The 23103-nt window shown below is 40.9% G+C and overlaps 1 protein-coding gene across 5 annotated transcripts in view; it reads right to left on the reverse strand.

The window, feature by feature from the left end:
- Nucleotides 1-23103, reverse strand: part of fyco1a (FYVE and coiled-coil domain autophagy adaptor 1a) — a 170841-nt gene that overhangs the window by 105318 nt on the left and 42420 nt on the right. For all 5 annotated transcript variants that reach the window (XM_072560486.1, XM_072560488.1, XM_072560484.1 and 2 more), the window contains 4 exons: nt 22050-22142; nt 21807-21925; nt 17926-18093; nt 14777-14926 (listed from right to left, as the gene is read on the reverse strand). In XM_072560486.1, coding sequence (XP_072416587.1) covers nt 14777-14926; nt 17926-18093; nt 21807-21925; nt 22050-22142 — 530 coding nt within the window. The remainder of the gene's footprint in view (nt 1-14776; nt 14927-17925; nt 18094-21806; nt 21926-22049; nt 22143-23103) is intronic.

Here is a 23103-nt window from a genome sequence, read left to right on the forward strand (position 1 = left end):
AAAAAGGTATTCAAAGCAAGAATGAGAACACTCACTGTGCCCATTGCTTTAGACAGATATCAGAGGCTGCCCTTGACATACTGTGCCAAGCTTGAAAAGGTGTCTGTCTGGACTTAACTGGGGATTACTCCCGTTTGGCATTCAGACATGGCTGTTTGTTTAAAACACAATGATGCATGTGTTTGGTGCATATGTGACTGGCACATGATACAATTCAGATGCATCATGGTGGTGTACGGGAACAAGTCAATCCTCTTGAACGATGACTACTGACAACCATGGCAAGCAGTCCGGTTTTATATCTGCACTGAAAGGCAAGTCAAGGTAGAAACATGGTGAGTCTTTGCTGCCTCAGCTAAAGCTTAAAGCACAAGACGAGGATGCTGCAAGCACCGAAGTGGGCACAAAGTCAGCAGGTGTTCAGAGAACAAGTGAGCATCGCTGACGTATGGCCCAGTTCAAACTAGGAGGTGGGTGCCTGTTCCTGTGTGTCAAATACCCTGGCAGCAACACTATAATGAAAGTGGTGGTGCACCCCAAACTGCAGCAGTGAAGTGAAAAGGTGTGCTGTAAGCATATTAGCGATGTGTTACGTGGACGCAGCAAGGCTGGTGTGTGTTGAATGTTGAATGTGTGCTGAATACATTGCTGCCCCGTGGACTGTGCGACACGAGACCAGGTGTCCAATATGGAGGTCTGAACAAGCATGTGGTGAGCTGGAACTACCAGTGACCTGCTCTTTCACATTGGGAATTCTTGGTGTCTCGTTTCTACTTGGGCAGGGGAGGTTGGAGTACAGAATACCACATATTAAGGAGGTGACATTTGATACTAATGAGGGTCAGATCGAGTAACAACCCATACAAACAGGCCTCTCTCCACTCATGTGTGAGAATCCTGTGTCCCACACCTGCTTGGAGAATGGGACTTCTTTAATCTCAATGTCAGGAAGGTCCTCACTGGATGCCTCACCTGCTTTTCCCCAAACTTTTCACAGTGGCCCATACCATTCAAGGGCTGGGAAGATTCCACCTTTAGAAATAAATGCATCAAGTTGAACTCAAGAATGAGGTAATGATAGAGAAGGGTAGCTGCACTAGTTTTTAAAGAAGGTGACAGCAGGTCAATAGGAAATCCGAGGAAAAGTGGAAGAATTGGAAGTTGCTTCTAAAAGAGGTCCCTACTTATTCCGCGCACCTACTTGAAAAGAATACTGACTATAGCTTCAAGGTACAACTGAGATAAGCAGTATTTTTATCCAAATTACTATAATAATAAAGTCACCATAGTCCTGGAGGATTATTCTCTCATTAGATAGAGATAACTGGTGGTGGTTTAATCTAAGGGTCACCACACCTCAGGTGAAGGATGAGGTCAAGAATGTAGGACCTTCATTGTGACCTCAGCCTGCACTGGAAATGAACTTATGTCATTGGCCTCATTGCATCACAAACTAGCTGTCCAGGCAACTGAGCTAACTGACCTCCTAGATTACAATATATGTGAAATTAAAAAGAATTAGGGAATCATTGAGTTATACAGCACGGAAATAGATCCTTCCATCCAACTCGTCCTTGCCAATCAGATATTGTTTGACTCATTTTTATCTGGATCAAGTGATTATTGTTTTATTGTCCTTATTTTGATATTTATCACAAGTAACCCTTCTTTAGAACTGGACCCAAAACACTAACTCTGCTTTCTCTCCACAGATGTTGCCAGACATGCTGAGCCTTGCCAGCAATTTCTCTTTTTCTTTCTGATTTCTAGCATCTGCAATTCTTTTGTTCTTTTTGTCTATTCATCTGGTTCCTGTCATCAGGCAGATTTTATACATGTGTCTGTTCTTGCCTGTACTTCACTACTGCATGTCATCTGGCAGCTGATGTGGTGTCCGCTCACACACAATCCTCACCATCTGTTCACCAGTCCACAGCTCGCAGTAAACTCTCAAGAAACAGTTTCAGATCTAAGCTTCATGTGTGTCCCACTGTTAAATATCTGGTTAAAAATCACACAACACCAGGTCATAGTCCAACAGGTTTATTTGGAAACACTGGCTTTTGGAGCGGAGCAGTGCTGGACTATAACCTGGGGTTGTGTGATTTTTTTACTTTGCCCACCCCAGACCAACACCAGCATCTCCACATCATGATTGTTAAGAAGTCAGGGACGTACTTTGACAAGGAAATAGTGGCGGGGGAAATAGTAAAGAGAGAGAGGAATATGTGGATGAGCTGAATACTATTTAAATGACGAAAGACTGCTGAAATTTGCAGCTGAGTAGGATCTGGTGTGTTCACATGGGCATCACAAAAAGCTAGCACCCACATTCAGAGAGTTAATAGGGAAAGCAAATAGAATGTTGGCTTTTATTTCAAAGGGAATAGAGTCTAAAAATAGTGCGATCTGGCGAAAACTACAAGGCATTAGCCAAACCGTATTTGGAGGACTATAAACAGTTTTGGTCTTGTTATCTAAGATTTACTGACATTGGAGGCAGTCCACAGAAGGCTTACTGGGCTAATTGCGGGTTGAAGATTTTTCTTATCAGGAAAGGGTGTAGATTGGACTCAAACTCACTGAAATTTGAATGAATGAGAGGAGACCCCTTTGAACTTGTAAGACTTTTAGGGGGTTTGACAAGGTGGATGCAGAGAGGTTGTTAAAGGACCAGAGAGCAAAGACTCAGCGATAAGGGTTTCTCTCAGCGGGTTGTAAATCTGTGGAATTCTTTACTGCAGAGGGCAGTTGAGGCTGAATCGTTAACAATATTCAAGGCCGAGGTCAACAAATTTCTAAGCATTAAAAGGGATCAAGGGTTATAGGGATAAGCTAGAAAGAAGAGTTGAGAATTATGAAACACAATCTCATTGAATGCCAGAGCAGACTCAATGGGACAAATGGTCTGCTTTGTTCTTGTATCCTTTGATAGTCTCACCCAACAAAATGTTAACAATTTTAGTCTTGAAAGTCTCAATGGACTTAGCAATTTCATCCCTCTGAGCAGCCTCCTTGACTCTATGATCTTTCATGTGAACCAGTTCTACGTGGATTTGTTCCCCAATGGCTGATCTGTGATTTTCAGATTATGCTCCCAGATCTGTGACATCAGACAGTTTAATAATTTAAGATAGTACCTCAATTAGATTACCCAGTGTCATTCTGAAGCCATGGGAATTCATACAAGTTGTATAATTTTTCCTTGTCATTTAACCAATAAAGTTCTGTTACTACTCGGATATAAAAGCACTACAAATGATCTTTTCTGATACGTCATGCCTCCCTTGATTCCCCAGTTCTGTCTCTTTATAATTATTGTTCCCATCTAAACAATATACAGGTTGTTCGACTATAACGTGTGTTTCATTATTGCACATTCACTGTAATGTAATTGCTGAATTGGGGACACTGTTTCTAAAGTGCAAACTTTTCAAACATGTGTTGGCTGTCACACGATTATATCGCTAACACTTTAGGTGCTGCTTCTAAAGCATGATTTTTCTATAATGCAGGATTTCACAAGAACACAACCATTGTGTTATAGAAGAACTACCTGTACTATCATCTACAAATGTAGAACTAACAATCAGCTGGGTCATTGAGTCAGATTCGGAGATTTTGGAAGGCTCTAACTTACTCATGTGCATAATGAAGGTGCCAGTAACCACTAAGAGGATTAAAATCTGCTCCTGGGTGACTGTAAAAACAACTACAGTTCCCTGAATAACCACTGACCACCCCACTACACTTTAGGGGAGGTAGCCACCTAGTGCTATTATTGCTGGACTGTTAATCCAGAGAAAGTGAGGACTGCAGATGCTGGAGATCAGAGTCGAGAGTGTGGTGCTGGAAAAGCACAGCAGGTCAAGCTGCATCCAAGGAGTAGGAGAATCGACGTTTTGGGGATTAGCCCTTCATCAGGAATGAGGCTTGTGGACCAGAGGAGCTGAGAGATAAATGAGAGGTGGGTGGGGCTGACGGGAAGTTGGCTGAGAATGTGATAGGTAGATGTACGTTGGTGGGGGGGGGCTCTACACCGCTGAAGCCAGGCAGCAACTTGCAGCACCTCCTCCTCCTGCCCCTCGAGCACAACATCACCTCCCATCACCAAACCATCATCTCCCAGACCATCCACAACCTCATCACCAATAGGGATCTCCAATCCACAACCTCATTATCTGGGAACCCCTCACCATCCGATTCTACCTCGTCCCCAAAATCCACAAACCTGACTGCCCAGTCGATCCATTGTCTCTGCCCACTGAACTCAGCTCTGCATATTTTGACACCGTCCTGTCCCCCTTCATCCAGAAACTCCCCACCTACGTTCGGGACACTACCCATGCCCTTCACCTCCTCCAACACTTTTGCTTCCCCAGCCCCCAATGCCTTATCTTCACTACAGACATCCAGCCCCTGTATACATTTATCTGCCACAAAGGCTTCCAAGCCCTCTATTTCTTCCTGTCACACTAACCCAACCAGCACCCTCCACTGACATTCTCATTCGTCTGGCTGAACTGGACCTCACCCTCAACAACTTTTCCTTCCAATCCTCCCACTTCCTCCAAGCCAAAGGGGTAGCCATGGGCACCCACATGGGCCCCAGCTGTGCGTGCCTCGTCATTGGGTATGTGGAACAGTCCATCATCTGCAGCTATACCAGTACCATTCCCCACCTTTTCCTCCGCTATATTGTTGACCGTATCAGTGCTCCTTATGGTCCCACGAGGAGGTTGAACAATTAAATCAAATTCACCAACACCTTCCACCCTGACCTCAAATTCACCTGGATCATCTCGGACATCTCCCTCCCCTTTCTGGGATCTCCATCTCCAACTCCAACAACTGACTAACCATGGACATCTACTACAAACCCACCGACTCCCACAACTACCAGAACTACAACTCCTCCCTCCCTGCCTCCCGTAAAAATGCCATCCTCAATTCCCAATTCCTCCACCTCCGCTGCATTTGCTCCCAGGAGGAGCAATTCCACCACAGAAAATCCCAGATGGCCTCCTTCTTCAAAGACCGCAATTACCCCTCCCAAGTGTTCGATGATACCCTCCAGCGCATCTCTTCCACTTTCTGCACCTCCTCCCTTGAACCCCACCCCTCTAATTGCAACAAGGATAGAACCTCCCTGATCCCCACCCTACACCCCATCACGCTCCGCCTACATCACATCATCCTCCGCCACTTCCACTACCTACAAACAGACCACACTAGGGATATAATTTCTTATCCCACACCTATCTGGTTTCAGAAAGGCCATTCTCTCAGTGACTCCCTTGTCAGATCCACACCCTCCACCAGCCCACGTCCGACTCCCGGCACCTTCCCCTGCCAACGCAAGAAGTGCACCTCCCCCCTTACCTCTGTCCAAGGCCCTAAAAGGAACCTTCCACATCTGACAGAAATTTATCTGTACCTCCACACACTTCATCTACAGTATCCGTCGCACCTAATGTGATCTTCTCTAAATCGGGGAGGCAGAATGCCAATTTGCAGATTGTTTCAGATAAATCTCTGGAGACACCCGCACCAACCAACCCCATCGCCCCGTGGCCGAACACTTTAGCTCCCCCTCCCAACTCCACCAAGGACATGCAGGTCCTGAGCCTCCTCCACCACCAAACCCTAACCACCCGACGCCCGGAGGAAGAATGCCTTGGGACTCTGCAACCATACGGCATCAATAGACAATAGACAATAGGTGCAGGAATAGGCCATTCTGTCCTTCGAGCCTGCACCACCGTTCAATATAATCATGGCTGATCATCCTTAATCAGTATCCTGTTCCTGCCTTATCTCCATAACCCTTGATTCCACTATCCTTGAGAGCACTATCCAACTCTTTCTTAAATGAATCCAGAGACTGGGCCTCCACTGCTGTCTGGGGCAGAGCATTCCAATCAGCCACCACTCTCTGGGTGAAGAGGTTTCTCCTCATCTCTGTCCTAAATGGTCTACCCCATATTTTTAAGCTGTGTCCTCTGGTTCGGCACTCACCCATCAGCAGAAACATGTTTCCTGCCTCCAGAGTGTCCAATCCTTTAATAATCTTATATGTCTCAATCAGATCCCCTCTCAGTCTTCTAAGCTCAAGGGTATACAAGCCCAGTCGCTCCAGTCTTTCAACGTAAGGTAGTCCCGCCATTCCAGGACTTGACCTCGTGAACCTACGCTGCACTCCCTCAATAGCCAGAATGTCTTTCCTCAAATTTGGAGAGCAGAACTGCACACAGTACTCCAGGTGTGGTCTCACCAGGGCCCTGTACAGCTGCAGAAGAACCTCTTTGCTTCTATACTCCCTCTTGTTATGAAGGCCAGCATGCTATTAGCCTTCTTCACTAGCTGCTGTATCTGCACGCATACCTTCATTGACTGGTATACAAGAACACCCAGATCTCTTTGTACTACCCCTTTAGCTAAATTGATTCCATTTAGGTAGTAATCTGCCTTCCTGTTCTTGCCACCAAAGTGGATAACCATACACTTATCCACATTAAACTGTATCTGCCATGCATCTGACCACTCACCTAACCTGTTCAGGTCACCCTGTAATCTCCTAACATCCTCATCACATTTCACCCTGCCACCCAGCTTAGAATCATCAGCAAATCTGCTGATGTTATTACTAATACCATCTTCTATATCATTAACATATATTGTAAAAAGCTGCGGTTCCAGTACTGATCCCTGCGGTACCCCACTGGTCACTGCCTGCCATTCCAAAATGGAGCAGGTTATCACTACTCTTTGTTTCCTATCAGCCAACCAACTTTCAATCCAAGTTAGTACTTTGCCCCCAATACCATGCGCCCTAAGTTTGCTCACTAACCTCCTATGTGGGACTTTATCAAAAGCCTTCTGAAAGTCCAGGTACACTACATCCACTGGATCTCCTTCGTCCATCTTCAGAGTTACATCCTCAAAAAATTCCAGATAAGTCAAACATGATTTCCCCTTCATAAATTCATGCTGACTCTGACCTATCTTGTTACTACTATCCAGATGTGTCGTAATTTCATCCTTTATAATAAACTCCAGCATCTTTCCCACCACTGAGGTCAGACTAACTGGTCTATAATTTCCTGCTTTCTCTCTCCCACCTTTTTTAAAAAGTGGTACAACATTAGCCACCCTCCAGTCCGCAGGAACTGATCCCGAATCTATCGAACTCTGGAAAATAATCACCAACACATCCACGATTTCTCGAGCCACCTCCTTCAGTACCCTGGGATGTAGACCATCAGGCCCCGGGGACTTATCAACCTTCAGACCTAACAGTCTCTCCAACATCAATTCCTGGCAATTATAAATTCGCTTAAGTTCAGGTCCTTGAGCCACTGTTACCTCAGGGAGATTGCTTGTGTCTTCCCCAGTGAACACAGATCTGAAGTACCAATTCAATTCTTCTGCCATTTCTTTGTTCCCTGTAATATATTTCCCTGTTTCTGTCTTCAAGGGCCCAATTTTAGTCTTAACCATTTTTTTGCCTTTCACATACCTAAAAAAGCTTTTACTATCCTCCTTTATATTTGTGGCCAGTTTACCTTCGTACCTCATTTTTTTCTCTGCGTATTTCCTTCTGCTGTTCTTTAAAAGCTTCCCAGTCCTCCATTTTCCCACTTATCTTTGCTATGTTATACTTTTTCTCTTTTAACTTTATTTGTTTCTTAACTTCCCTCGTCAGCCACAGCCACCCATGCCTCCTCCTAGGATCTTTCTTCCTTTTTGGAATGAACTGATCCTGCATCTTCTGCATTATACACAGAAATATCCGTCATTGTTCCTCCACTGTCATCCCTGCTAAGGTATTGCACCATTGAACTTTGGCCAGCTCCTCCCTCATAGCTCCATAGTTCCCTTTATTCACCAGAAATATTGTCACTTCTGATTGTCCCCTCTCCCTCTCAAATTGCAGATTGAAGCTTATTGTATTATGGTCACTACTTCCCAATGGCTCCTTCACTTCAAGGTCCCTAATCAATTCTGGTTCGTTGCACAATACCAGATCCAGAATTGCCTTCTCCCTGATCGGCTCCAGCACCAGCTGTTCTAAGAATCCATCTCTGAGGCACTCCACAAAGTCTCTTTCTTGAGGTCCAATACCATCCCGATCCTCCCAGTCTACCTGCATGTTGAAATCCCCCATAACAACTGCAGTAACATCTTTGCGACAGGCCAATTTCAGCTCCTAATTCAACTTACATCCGACATCCATGTGGATTTCAGCAGTTTCCTCATTTCCCTTCCATCCACCTCATCCCAGTCCCAAGCCTCCAACTCGGCACCGCCCTCTTGACCTGTCCATTATCCTTCTCACCTATCCGCTCCACCCTATCACCTTCCCCTGTAACCTTTATCTACTTATCACATTTCCAGCTATCTTCCCTACAGCCCCGCCCATCTCCCATTTATCCCTCAGCCCCTCCTTGGATGCCGCCTGACTTGCTGTGCTTTTCCGGCGCCACACTCTCGACTATTAATCCAGAGACCCAGTTAATGTCTGGGACCCATGTTCAAATCCTGTCACAAAAGTGGTGGAAATGGAATTCAATAAAAATCTGGAATTAGGAATCTAATGAAGACCATGTTGCCGTTTGTCAGAAAAACCCATCTGGTTCATTAGGGAAGAAAATGGTCATCCTTACCTGGTCTGGCCTACATGCGACTCCACACCTCCGCAGAAATGTGGTAGACGTTTAATTAGGGATGAGTAACAAATGCTAGCCCAGCCAATAATGCCCTCACCCCATGAAGGAGTACATTAAAAAAAGCATACATCACTGAACAACTGACAATCCGCAGCCTTCTGACTCTTCCCCCACCACTCACAACTCCTCTCTCCAAGACTCCGGCAATCCCCTTGTTCATCCCTATCCCTCACCCAGCTGCCAAACATTCTATCCACCATCCTACAAAATACTGTCTCTTTGATCCATCTGCCACCCTACCCACTTACCTGCCACTTTACTCCTCAGCCGCATGGCCATCTTACATCTCTACCTGCACCCCTCAATCACTTGCTTCACTACACCAACCATTTGCTGCCCTTCCTAGCTGCCGCACTCACCGTTGCTCACTTAGATTCTACCCCTACCTGCCAAACATTCCATCACATTCCGCCACAATACCTGCCACTGTACACACGTACTTACTTCACACGTTTTGTTAGCTTTCCAAAGAATCTTTGGAACATTTAAATTGTGTTTGCGTGCCATTCTATAGAATCCGTAAAAAAAGATGAATCTGAATCACATCAGTAAATTAGAATTCTGATTTTTTTTCTCCTCAGTCAAGGATGTGGTATCATTTATTGTAGCTTGTTAAATTTCAGTTTTAATCTGGGTTGCACTAATGTGGTGTCAATTATATCAAAATCTGACATGAGTATCAGTAATGTGGTTTGTACAGATGTGAATCTTGTAAGTTTAACCATTTTGGAAAAGGCTTTACACTGTGGGTAGCACCAAGACACACATCACTAGATATGCACTTTGATGTGGAGTTTTCTTTTGCTTCAGTTGTAACAGGAGTTATTAATGTGAGTTACAGGACATCAGTAACGAACTTGCTTGCTAAGTAAGCAATTCTAACCTTGTACAGATCATTGGTAAAATCGTCTTTGTAGTTTCAGATGGAGTTCAGTATTTCTGAAGAACATAATTCAGATAAGATCAACAAGGATGCTATTAGGATTTTACATTCTATGTGGTAAAACAACTTGTGATATTGAATTTGGCTATTTGATAAATAGTGAGATAGCAGCAGAAAAATGACTAATGATCGTTGGTCAATGTTAAAAGCTTCAGAACCTACTACCCAACCCATGTAACTTCAATTATGTGATGTGTGATGGACTCAAAAGTTACCTATTTACTTCCCATGATTTTTATAAATGATTACAGAGTTGGGATTTATTTTCAAAATTGATACAAATTCTCAGATTTTTTCCAGAATCTTCAGGTAAATAAAAATCTGATTTTTGACCAGTAAATAAACTGATTCTCATTTGTCTAAATGTGATATCAAATTGTGCCTGGTGTAGAGTCAGTAATATTTTCACACACACTAAGTGATAACACATGAAACATTCACGATGATGATACTAATACAATGTATGCATTTATAAGAACTGGCTTCCAGCACCTTGAGAGAGGTAATGTGACCCAAGGTATTAAATAACTTAGAGATTTTACACACAGAAGGGAGAAACTAATGACCTCAGTGTAAAGGCATCTCTAGATAATAGTGATTATAATCTGATTGAATTTTACATCACCAGTTGAAAGGGAGAGAGTGGGTCTAAGACAAGTATTTTGAAATTAAAAAGAGAAAACTGTGGTGTCAGGAAAGCTGAGCTAGCTGGTGTACTGGGATATGAGACGTGAATATACATCAGTAGAAAAGCAGTAGCAGGCATTTAAAGGCATATTTCAGAATACTCAGAATAAATACAATCCCACTACAAAGATAATTCTAAGAGGAGGAACCACCATCTATGGCTAATGAAAGACATTTTAAAGAAAGCCATGAACCTAAGGGGAAAGCATACAATTGCACAAAGATGAATTGCAGGTTAGGTAACTGGTCAGGGTACAAAGAATGGCAAAGAATGACTAAAACAATAATCAGGACAAACAGAGAATGAAAGAAAGCTAATTACAAAAGTAAAAAATGATACCAACATTTTCAATAAGTATCTAAAAGGGAAAAGATTAAGAAAAGTGAGCCTTGTTCCTTTAGAGGGCCAAAATGGGGAATTAATAGATAAGAAATAGCAGACACAGTGAATAAATATTTTATTTCGGTTTTCACTGTAGAGGGTACAAATGACATCCAGTAGCATGTCTCAACCAGGAGGTGGAAAAGAACTTTGATGACACCACTACAGAAGAAGCATTGAGCAAACTAATAGAACTGCTAGTTGGCATGTCCCTAGGTCCTGAAGGATTTCATCCCAGGATCTTATAAAGATGTGGCTAATGAGGAAGTAGATGCTTGAAAGTGAAATGAGCAGGTTGTTTTATGAGGAAAGATTGGACAGGCTATGCTTATTATTACTGCAGTTTAGGACAACGAGGAGTAATTTCATTCATGTTTATAAGAATGGTCTTGATAAAGCCGGATATAAAAAAGATAATTCATGGGTTTGCCTGGAACTATAGAACAGTTTTAAAATGTGGGATCACCCTTTTAGGATGGAGATAAGATTTTTTTTTCCTCAGAAGGCAGTCTAACTTTAGAACATTGCATCAGGAGATGGAGGAGGCCAGGTCATTAAATATTTTTAGGACAGAGGTAGAGAGATTTTTGTTAGACAAGGGAATCACAGGTTATCATGGGTGGATGAAAATGCAGAATTCAGAACATAAAGACATTAGCCATGACCTTTATGAATGGAAGAACAAGCTTGAAGAGCCAAATGCCTATTTCTATTCCTAATTCATATGCCACAAAATGCAATAACACTTACAAATAATAAGCAGCATGCTCAAGCACAAGTGTGAAGTACATCACTGATCAAACATTCAGATGACTCAAGTAAGCAAACAATGGAGGTAAAACACAAGGTTTGAAAATGTGCATCATGATTTGAACATTTAGGACAATTTTTATGTGGAATAGTGGTGATCTCTTGAGGAAGGAAGACAAAATGAAGTGCACCTAAAAGCCTTTCTAAGGTGTAAAGCTTTCTCAAAAAAAATGACAAACTGCATACAATAATTGCAATGTAACAATTCAGCTGTGAAGTTAAATTTTAACATCAACCATTTTACGTTTCTGTCAGAATTTAAATAATGACTGAATTACGCAATGCTGGTGATGTGTCAGTTTAAGCATAACATGCAGAACATTCAGTCATCAGTATTTCAGAGTGTATTTCATTCACACAAATTAGGAATGTATTTAACTTCTAAAATGCTTTATGTTCCTGCAAACTTCTCTCCACTGGAACACATTTTTATAAGAATTGTTTTGTTAAATTCTAGTTAATTGTCCTAGTTTCTGTGAACTTCAAACAAACATCGTCCTGATTTGCCCCTTATCCTTAAAATAAAGACTTAGTATCTAAAGTAAAAAACAGATATTGAAAATTGGCAATTAAAATCCATGTTCAGGAAAGTCGGTAATTCAAGTTATCATTGATGTGTCTTTGTAATATCATAATATGGTAATTACTGCAGAGGAGGTAAGCTTCACTGATAAATGCATTGTGACATGGGAATACTAATTTGATTTGCGTTTTTGGGAATTAAGATAATGGTAACATTGGAATCCAGTGTCTTTTCATGAGTAATTCACTAAAGTGGATATCATTAACAGAACATGTGGATATCATGTGGAACATGTATTGATGTGGTTACTAGGGAATGGCTAATTGGTTGTGGGTGAGACTGCTGTGGGGATGTCAATGGTACAATGAGGATGTTTCAATTATACGTGTATAATGTAGTTGTTACTGAAGCAGTTGTCACTAATGTGGGTGTGGAGGCTTTGTGTTCCTATGGGTTTCAGAAATATGGTGGGAATGCAGCTCCTTTTCGGAGGATTAAAGTCCAGCCAAAGGCTGTAACTGTAAAACTTGGTTTGATAGCACTCAATTGTTCATATTATTGAGTGCTTTTTAACATCTGAAAAGATGCCTGAAACATGTACACCATTTCAATGTGTTTCATTTTGCATTCCTATTAGTCTTGTTCTGTAGGCTAAAGTCTTCATTTAGATTGCCTAGAGCCCACCAGGGAGCTAGTCCCTAACCGATTCCGATCCTGTGCTCGAATAGCAGGTCACTCCTGACTAGTGTGGCAGAATGGGCACCCCTAAGCTATCCTCTAAAGTACATGCCAGTATCTGTGTAGTAAATGTAGGTGCAATAGCAACTGATGGCATTTCTTCCTCCTAACTACCTTCTTGTTTCTCCACAGTGGTTTTACATATAGTTTATGCATATTTGAGAGAACGAAACCTCAAGGTTTAGATTATGGTGGGGAAGGCAGGAAGTGCAAACCTCCACAGTCTGCAGCTTATAAATCAGTAGAGATCATGGGATGAGAGGGAAAGCGAGAGGAGAGAAAGAGAATTAGGTTTCGGCACCTCTGCTGCTTATAGTCTCAATCATGGCAAGTACATCACATGTATCGAGGTAAGGTCTTACAGATGTTCCTGTCCTCATATACAGGGTACTGCTTCCTCTGGTTATGCAACACCTAATCTTGCAAGAGAGAAGGAAGGATCAGTGAGCATAGTGCACGAGTGATGTGGCTATTATGGTCGAATGTCTGGTAGAGTGTGCAAGCAACTGCATGCGGATACAAGACTTGCAACAGTGCTAATCTCACCCTCACACAGTTAGTAATGAATGTAAAGAAGGAGTTTAGATAGAGATTGCTGCTTGGTGAAAGATGGGGCTTTGGTGCACTAAGCAATGATTGACTCAGTTGGTGTATATGACCTTTGAAGCTACCCGATTTAGTTTTCACTCATGCGAGGTAATTAAACTTTTTTCTGTCACTGCATTGTCCACAAGGCTAGACTCCTGGCAATAGTCTTTCATCAAGATGGTCCAAATGCCTTCTGAGAGGTCGGTCAACATCGCTCCTCCTCTTCACCACCTGTGCCAAGTCCTCCAGTACTGCTTCAGAGACTCTTGGAGCATGTTCTCTGATGTGTTATGCCATTCTTATATCTTTTCCAGGTCAAATCCATGTTTAGAATGACTTTTAGCATCTGCTTAAGTCAAAATGCACTTGCTCATTAAGAGGTGGAGACTAGTTTTGAGCAATGCAGATTAGTTTGAACTCAATGTAGCCTTTCATGAATTTGCAAACCCTGCTGAGTTGTACAGCTACTAACCAGCGACATGTTGCCGGCTCCATGCTGCGATCATCTGAATTGGCAGGCAGACAAAAAAGTGCATCTCCCCCTGTTTCAGAAGCTATATGTGAGCGTTAACTGTTGATCATAATCCTTACCCCTGTTTTCAGGTATTATCCAATCTCACAACCTACACTTCCAACGTGATGCTTCCACAGTGCAGTAGTTAAATGGAAGCACAAATGACACATTCAGGTTTTGGGACCAATCTTCCGATTCAGACAGCAGAATGTCCCACGGGTGTGAATAGCATTAGGCGGAAAAACTGAAACATAATTATGAGTATTAATCAGAATAATATGATGTATGCATTGCCATGTTGGCAACACATATTTAAGTGAGGGATTCAAAATTAGAAGGCATAATTTTAAGATGAGAGGAGAAGATTTAAAAGGGACCTAAAGAGCAAACTTTTCCATAGAGTGGAAGAGGGTGGTTTGTAAATGGAATGAACCAGAGAAAGTGGTAAATGCAGGTGTACAGTTACAAAATTTCAAAGACAATTGTTCAGGTACATGAATAGAGAAAAGTTTAGAAGTATATGGGCCAAATGCAGGCAAATGGGACTAGTCCAGTTTGGAAAACTTGCTCAGCATGGATGAGTTGGACCGCAGGGTCTGTTTATGTGCTGTATGATTCTAAATGCTGTAGCAGTTAATTAGGTACAAGATCTATTATTGAATGATCTTCCGATAAGTCCTACCTGATATAGGAAGCCACATGAGCTAGATTTTCCATTCACTTACTGTAAAGGGGTAGTTAGGATTTTACACTTCTGCACTTAACTGTGTGAACGTTGAGTGTAAAAGTCAAAAATCCCAAATAGTACTTTTTTCTGCTGAGCCACTGAAAGATCTCAACTTAAATCATGTTAAAGACTTACCTGCAATGATGCCGACGTAACCACCATGTAAACTGACTTTGGCAATCCAGACAGTGGTTAACCTCCTTGTCACCAAGCCATCGGGTTTCTGCACGGAGCTTTTGTTCAAATTCCAATGCATCTGTTTTTTGCCACAGGGCATCCTTGTCTCTGAGAAATTTAAAAGAAAAACAAACAGTCTGCAAAATATATTATGACCAAAGAAACATAAATGTTGCTGATGTGGATTTCATTGGCTGCCTATCTTGCAAAATAATGTCTGGAAAGATTTGTCTCCTGTAAAAGGCACAGATTTCACTGTTTGGAGATCAATTTGAATCCAGAACCATGTCAAGGGCTAATAGTAATAACACAATTAATCAGCGTAAGCAGCCAATCAAACGGAGTTATTTTTACAGACAACAAATCAGAAGGTTAAAAAGGAATAACTGATTTTTAAAAATTACTTTTCATTAAAATGTTAACAAAGCAAAAAGTAAATGATTAGGAACTACACATGGGATTAAGAAATCACAAAATAATTTTTCTGTAAAGAATCGTAGAATCCCTAGTGTGGAAGCAGGCCATCGAGTCTACACCAACCCTCCAAAGAGCATCCCACCCAGATCTACCGATCTACCCTATCCCTGTAACCCTGCATTTCCAAAGGCTGACCTACCTACCCTGGACACTAATGGGCAATTTAGCACAGCCAACCCACTAATCTGCTCAGCTTTGACTGTCAGAGGAAATCAGGGCACCTGGATGAAACCCATGCAGACACAAGAAGAATATGCAAACTCCACACAAACTGACAGTCGTCTAAGGTTGGAAACGAATCCAGGTCCCTGGCATTGTGAGACAGCAATGCTAACCACTGGCCCACCATGCCACTCACAAAAAAGTTGCTTTTGTTTGAAAATAATTTTTTAAAAAAATGTATAATGGATATATCTCACATTCACAAAAATTGTTGACACTGAACCTACAATACCGAAAAGCTGGGCTTTTGAACTGTAGCACAGAGACAGTGTCTGGCACAAATACGTATTTAACATTTTTTAAAAATACTTTGGCTTTCTCCTTATTCCTATAGCTCAATCATTTATTTAGTCATCTGTAAAATTTTAAAGTGTCTTTACTTCCTGGCTTTCTACTTGCTTTCTATTTAACAGATCAATGTAATTAATTATTTATTCGGTTCTAAGGAAGGATCACTAAATCTGAAACATTAGTTCTGATTTCTCCTCAAATGCTGCCAGACATGCTAAGTTTTTCCAGCAATTTCTGCTTCTGATTTACAGCACCCACAGTTCTTTTGGTTTTTAGTTGTTTATTCTGCTTGATGAATATAGGAACAGGAGGAGAACATTCAGCCCACTGAGCATGTTTAATGATTTAAAACCATCATGGCTGACTGAACACTTCAACGCCTTTTAACAACACTATCCCGACAACCTTTTCCACCATTAATAATCAACAATTTGACTTTGAATATACTGAAAAACTGAGCTTCCAAAAACTTCTGGGGCAAACAATTCCAAAGATTCACTACTTCTGAGGAATAAATGTCTCCCATCTTGGTCTTAAAAGTCATCCCACTTAATTTTAAGTTGTGGCAATTGTTCTAGGACAGGACTTATGCACATGGTAGGGTCCTCAGGAGTGTTGCTGAACAAAGAGACCTTGGAGTGCAGGTTCATTGTTCCTTTAAAGTGGAGTCACAGATAGAGAGGATAGTGAAGAAGGGATTGGGTATGCTTGTTTTTATTGATCACTGCATTGAGTATTGGAGTTAGGATGTCATGTTATGGCTGTTTAAGACATTGGTTAGGCAATTTTTGAAATATTGCATTCAATCCTGGTCTCCCTGCTATAGGAAGAATGTTCCAAAACTTGAAAGGATTCAGAAAAGATTTACAAACTTGTTACCAGGGTGAGAGAGTTTGCGCTCCAGGCAAAGGCTGAATAGGTTGGGGCTATTTTCCCTGGAGCATCAGAGGTTGAGGGGTAACCATATAGAGGTTTTAAAATTTTGAGGGGCATGGATAGGGTGAATAGCCAAGGTCTTTTTCCCAGGCTGGGCAAGTCCAAAACTGGAGGGCAGAGGTTTAAGGTGAGAGGGAAAAAATTTAAAAGGGACCTAAAAAGTAAGTTTTCATGCAAAGGGTGGTGTGTGTATGCAATGAGTTGCCAGAGGAAGTGGTGGAGGCTGGTACAATTACAACATTTAAAAGACATCTGGAGTACATGAATATAAAGGGTTTAAAGGATTATGGACCAAATGCAGGCAAATAGGATTAAATTAATTTAGGTGATCTGGTCAGCATGGATGAGTTGAACTGAAGGGTTTGTTTCCATGCTGTACAACGCTATGAATCTAGACTCACAAATGGAAACAGCTTCCCTTCATTTACTCTGTTTACCTTTCATTCACAAAACTCTAAAGAATGCAGACTAAAATCCAAAAGAATTGCAGGTGCTATAAATCAGAAACAAAAACAGAGGTTCCAAGAACAGAACAGCAGGTCTGGTAGTATCTGTGAAGTTAAATCAAAGTTAATGCTTCAGTTCGGAGAAAGGGTCACCGGACCCGAAACATTAACTTTGATTTCTCTTCTCAGATGCTGCCAGATCTCCTGTGCTTTTCCATCAATCTCTTTTTGTTTGTAAAGAATACAGGCCCAGTTTGTCCTGCCATGACTTCATTGTTGCTGAATACCTGGAGATCTCTTCAAATTAGTGTCATGTTCAAACTGATTCAGGGAAGAGAAAATCCATATGGCAGAAACTGCATGATTTTTGTGGGCAGTGTACATTGAAGTCAGCATTGAGCCACATTGCAGATGGCAAAATCCAGTTCAAAGTATAGCACTAATTTATATTAGAACGCAATCTGAAAAATTATAAACATCTACTGCTCAGAGAGAACTGACAATATTTAACTGATGCGAAAAAAACCCTAAGGGCAAAGTTTAAAATATAATATCCTAGATTCTTTCCACAAAAAGCAGTAAATCCTAATTTGATATACATTTCATTCAACTTGTATATACATGAAATAAATAAATCAACAAACAAACATTGTTAGACCTGAAGTACCTTATAAAAATATTTCAAATAATATTTAACCATTGGAATAAAAAAATTTATTGATTGTTGCATCATACTTAATGAGTTCGATTAAGCGCTCTTCCAAAAACTCTTTAGTCCTGTTCAAGTCAGCTAATTCAGCCACAAGTTTTTGTTCATTTCTCTCAGTCTCTTCTTGCGTCTTCTGAAGGTGTGTTTTGTAATCTTCGAGCTCCTTCTTTATGTTTTCCAATTCCTGCTGAGTACTAACGAAAAATATGTTTCAGTAATTTAACAGCCATCAGTAACTTTATGAAGCCTGCGGGCATCCAATGCACTAAATAGCATTCAAAACCAAAAGTAATTTCACTGAAGTTCACTCACTACTAAGGTTAGTAAATACAAAATAAATTTGTGTAAGTGCAAAGTGCATAATATCACAACTGCTCAGGCTACAAGGTTACCAGCTATCGCCAACAAATAAATACAAGCTTCCTTTCTTGCAGATGTTAAGAAGTGATTTCATTAAATGATTTTCCTTGGTCTGCCTGTGCCTTCTTCTCAGGCCCTTAAGTCTCTCTCTTTGACCAACCTTTTAATTATTTATCCATAAAATTTTCATTTGTGACCCAGTATTAAATTTGAGAACATACTCCTGTGAGAATTGTGGCTAATACAGTGCACTGATATGGAGATTAAAAAGACTTTCATTCAGATAGCACCTTTCAAAATCTCAAGACATCTCAAAGTCAATTAACATTTGAATTATGATTTGGAGATGCCAGTGTTGGACTGAGGTGCACAAAATTTAAAATAAAAGGAAAAAAAAAACCGAAGGAGCCAGCTGATGAAGGATCAGTGCTCCAAAAGCTAGTGCTCCCAATTAAACCTGTTGGACTATAACCTGGTGTTGTGTCATCTGAATTATAGTCATTGTTTTGATGTAGGAAATATGGCAGCCAATTTGAACTCAAAGTTTCACAAACCAAAATGTGTTAATATCCAGAGCACTTGTTTAAGCAATACTGATTAAGAGATAAATAAGTATACTAAGTAACGAGTAAGAGGCAATACTTGGCTCATGTGATCTTCTGGACTGGTTTTGATAACTGAGGAGTGTCAGAGAGTAATTTTCGAGTGTATCTTTTGCATAATTGGCCCGGTTATATTTTATTTTGGCTCTCAGGAGATTACACAACTGAGAGAGTAGTTAGGAGTTTGGGAAAGTGGATCAAAGGAAAGAGGAGTTTGGAGAAGGAATGTGTATATAACTGGTGTTCCAGCCATTAAGTGTGGGGCAATAGTGACCATATGACCCATTATTTTCATTCTCATCTACTTTCCAGTGGATAATGGCCAACTTATTGGGCACATCTCCACTTCTCTTCCTTAAACAGTGTTTTATGATCTTCAGTGTCGATGAGGCCTCAATCTAACATCTCATTCTAGACACATCACTTCCAACAGTGCAGCAGTCCCTCCTCACCAAACTGAAGTACCAATGTCAATTCTATCTTCAGGTCTCTGGAGGCAGGCTGGGACTAATGACTGATGGATAACAGCACTACTTCTGGGACAAGCCTTATCCTCTTTAAAGAAACAGGTTGGGATAACCAGCATTGAAATAAAGTTTGGACAGAGCCAAAGACCTTGAGAATACAAAAAGGCCATTTGGTTTATCCACCTTGTATCAGTTCTTTGCTTGAGCAATCTAAAATGAGCTCCAGCACCTTGATTGCACTTCCATACCCAGTTTAATACATTTCTCCACTTGTGAATTTAATCTACTTTCCCTTTATAAGATGCAATGAAGTAAGCCCCAACTGCTCCCTTAGACAAAGATCCCATGTTCTAACAACGTTCGCGGAAAAAGACATTCTGATTAAACGTTCACCTCACCTTCTCACTGACATTGTTAAAATGCTAATTTATTTTGACTTATTGCTAACTCATTATTTTTGAGAAAGGACTCCTTCTCCCCCCCCCACATACCATGCTAAATCATTTTTAATAGAAGGTATGAGAAATTGGGGCATTTCTTTTAAATATAAGTACGAGCCAATAGGAAAAGGCAACAGTGGGCTATTGAAATATTCAGAATATTACATATAAAAATGAACAATTGCCTCAAGTGATCTGACCTTTTTGTGTTTGCCAAGGAGACTTTAAAAAATCATTCAGGAGATGTAGGTTTCGTTGGCTGGGCCAACATTTAGTGCCCGTCCCTAAGTGTCCTCCAGAAAATGGCGGTGCACTGTTTTATTGATCTGCTGTTGTTCATTTGGCCTAGGTACACAAGGCTGCCAGGGAGGGATTTGCAGGATTTTGATCCAGCAACATACATCTGCTACCCTTGTCTTTTCTACATAGTAGTGGTCATGGCTTTTGAAGGTGCTTTCTAAAGAGCCTTGGGGAATTTCTGCAGTGCATCTTGTAGATGGTACACTCAGCCAATCACTCCCTCACACGTGGATGTGGTACCAGTCATGTGGGCTGCTTTATCCTGGAGATGGTGTCAAGATTTCTCAGTGTTGAAGACGCTGAACTCATTGAGGCAAATGGGAAGTAAGTATTACATCACCCTCCTGACTTTGTTTTGTAGATGGCAGGCAAACTTTGAAGAGCCAAGAGGTGCTGCAGAATTCCCAGCTTCTAGCCTGCTCTTGTAGCCACAGCATTTCACACGACTAGTCTAGTTCAGTTTCTGATCAATGAAAAATATGGCCAGTCTTCCATCATGGAAACTGAACTTTTTACCAGGAAGTAAAGTACTCATGGAGTCAACATGAATTTGTGAGCATCCTTGAAGAATTTTATTCAAGTTTGAGGGCGTTACCGCTTTTATGGAACAAAGAAATTCTGTGGATGTAACAAATTCAATTTTCAGCAAGCTGTGTGCTATCATGTTCTGAAAATGATTAAACTATACAAATGTTATGTATTCATGCTGGATAGCTTCTTTATGTTCAGCTTCACTAATTGCCCCTGCAATCAGATCGCATTTCCTCCAATATGCCTAACATTTAGTAAAAAGAAAGTGATACCCGAGGATCTTAACAATAAAATATTAAATGCAATATTGGATGCTATGATCTCATAAGTCAGCCTCGCAGATTTGCTTGTTATTTTGAAAGATAGCATGGAATTGACTGTAAATCACCAACTGTATTTTGAAAAAGCATTTATGACTTATTCCAGTGAGATACATCAAATTTTCTACCATTCCTCAAACTAAAAAATATTGAACTGGAAGTTCCATCTACCTTATAAGTTAACTAATTTCTAGATTAGTTTACCTTGAGCTAACTGGCACTATTGACTGGACAGAATAAATACGCTCTGCTATGCTCAGGGCTGTATGACATTCACCCATAATACTGTCTTGGAAACAAAGCACCTGAATAGTGTTGCTATTTTCTCAAGGTTGGGGAAGGAACCATAGGGAAGTAAAAGTGTACTTCTGGACCTATTTCTTGACATCAAAATCTCCATTTGAGGTGAGTCTTAACCATGCAAAGGAGATAAGCATGTCAAACAAGGTACTTCCATCATTTTTACTCCAAAAGAACTGAGCACAAAGCATCTGGTGTTCCTGGGTTCTAGCGTTAATAAGAAGTTTGGAAAAAGTTAGAAATTTAGATTGCTGTTTTCCTTAAATGTTTAATCACAGAAATATTGACTGTTGCAAATAAACTGGCAGATATATTCAAAACCCAGCAGTGCTTAAAGTTGCTATGAAGATAAAATGTTAGCCACACAGCTTGCAGATGTCTCACAACATCACAATCAAACAAATGGAGAACATACTGTATGATCTCTTGTGGAAGAAAAATAGAAAGCTGTACCAATCAGTGCCTCCAGCTTATGGTTTAATTACAACTATCTGCAATTAAGTTCCAGCAATCTATACACAAAACACAAACCAGAAAGCAATGGATGAGACTGAGGCTAACTTTCCTACCACATTTTAAAGTCATACCTGATTAAATTTTCAGAAAGGGATCTTAGCTTCTCCTCTTTTTCATTTCTCAATAATTGTGAATCCACAATTTTTTGTTCTTTTTGTTCCACTTCATCCATTAATTTGCGATTACAATCCTTCATGATAATGTATCAAAAAACAATTACAAATGTTAAGTCACGATGAAATGCAGGTATATTATCGAGACAAAAATTCTGACATACTAATTTCAATTTGAGTGTTTGTATATGTTCGACTCACCTGAACTTCGGCGAGTTGTTTATTAATTGACATTATTTGGGTTTGTCGCCCATTAAGATCCTTTTTCACAGCCTCCAACTCTTCATTAACAGTCTGTCAAAATTAAAGTACCATTATCAAAAATTTGCATCACATCATTATTTGTCGCAGTTGCATTCTAATTCCAACATAAAGCAATATAGAGTCATAGAGATGTACAGCACGGAAACAGACCCTTCAGTCCAACTCATCCACGCCGACCAGATATCCGAACCCAATCTAGTCCCATCTGCCAGCAACCAACCCACATCCCTCCGAACCCTTTCTATTTATTTGCCCATCCAGGCGCTTTTTAAATTGTTGCAAATGTCCACCACTTCCTCTGGTAGCTCATTCCATACATGCACCATGCTCTGCGTGAAAAAGTTGACCCTTTCATATCTTCCCCCTCTCACCTAAATCTATGCCCTCTAGCTCTGGACTTCCCCACCCCAGGGAAAAGACTTTGTCTAATTATCCTATCCAAGCCCCTCATAATTTTGTAAACCTTTATAAAGTCATCCCTCAGCCTCCGATGCTCCAGGGAAAACAACCCCAATCTATTCAACCTCGCCCTAAAGGTCAAATATTCCAACCCTGACAACATCCTTGTAAATCATTTCCGAACCCTTTCACGTTTCACAACATCTTTCCGATAGGAAGGAGACTAGAACTGTATGCAATATTTCAAAAGTGGCCTAACCAATGTCCTGTACAGCTGCAACATGACCACCCAACTACTGTACTTAATACTCTGACCAATAAAGGAAAGCATACCAAACACCACCTTCACTATCCTATCTACTTGTAACTCCACTTTCAAGAAGCTCTGAGCCTGCACTCCAAGGTCTCTTTGTTCAGCAACACTTCCTAGGACCTTACCATTAAGTGTATAAGTCCTGCTAAGATTTACTTTCCCAAAATGCAGCACCTCGCATTTATCTAAATTAAACTCCATCTGCCACTTCTTAGCCCATTGGCCCATCTGATCAAGATCCCACTTTAATCTGAGGTAACCTTCTTCGCTATCCACTAC

This window comes from Chiloscyllium punctatum, chromosome 41, assembly GCF_047496795.1.
Source record: "Chiloscyllium punctatum isolate Juve2018m chromosome 41, sChiPun1.3, whole genome shotgun sequence".
NCBI lineage: Eukaryota > Metazoa > Chordata > Chondrichthyes > Orectolobiformes > Hemiscylliidae > Chiloscyllium > Chiloscyllium punctatum.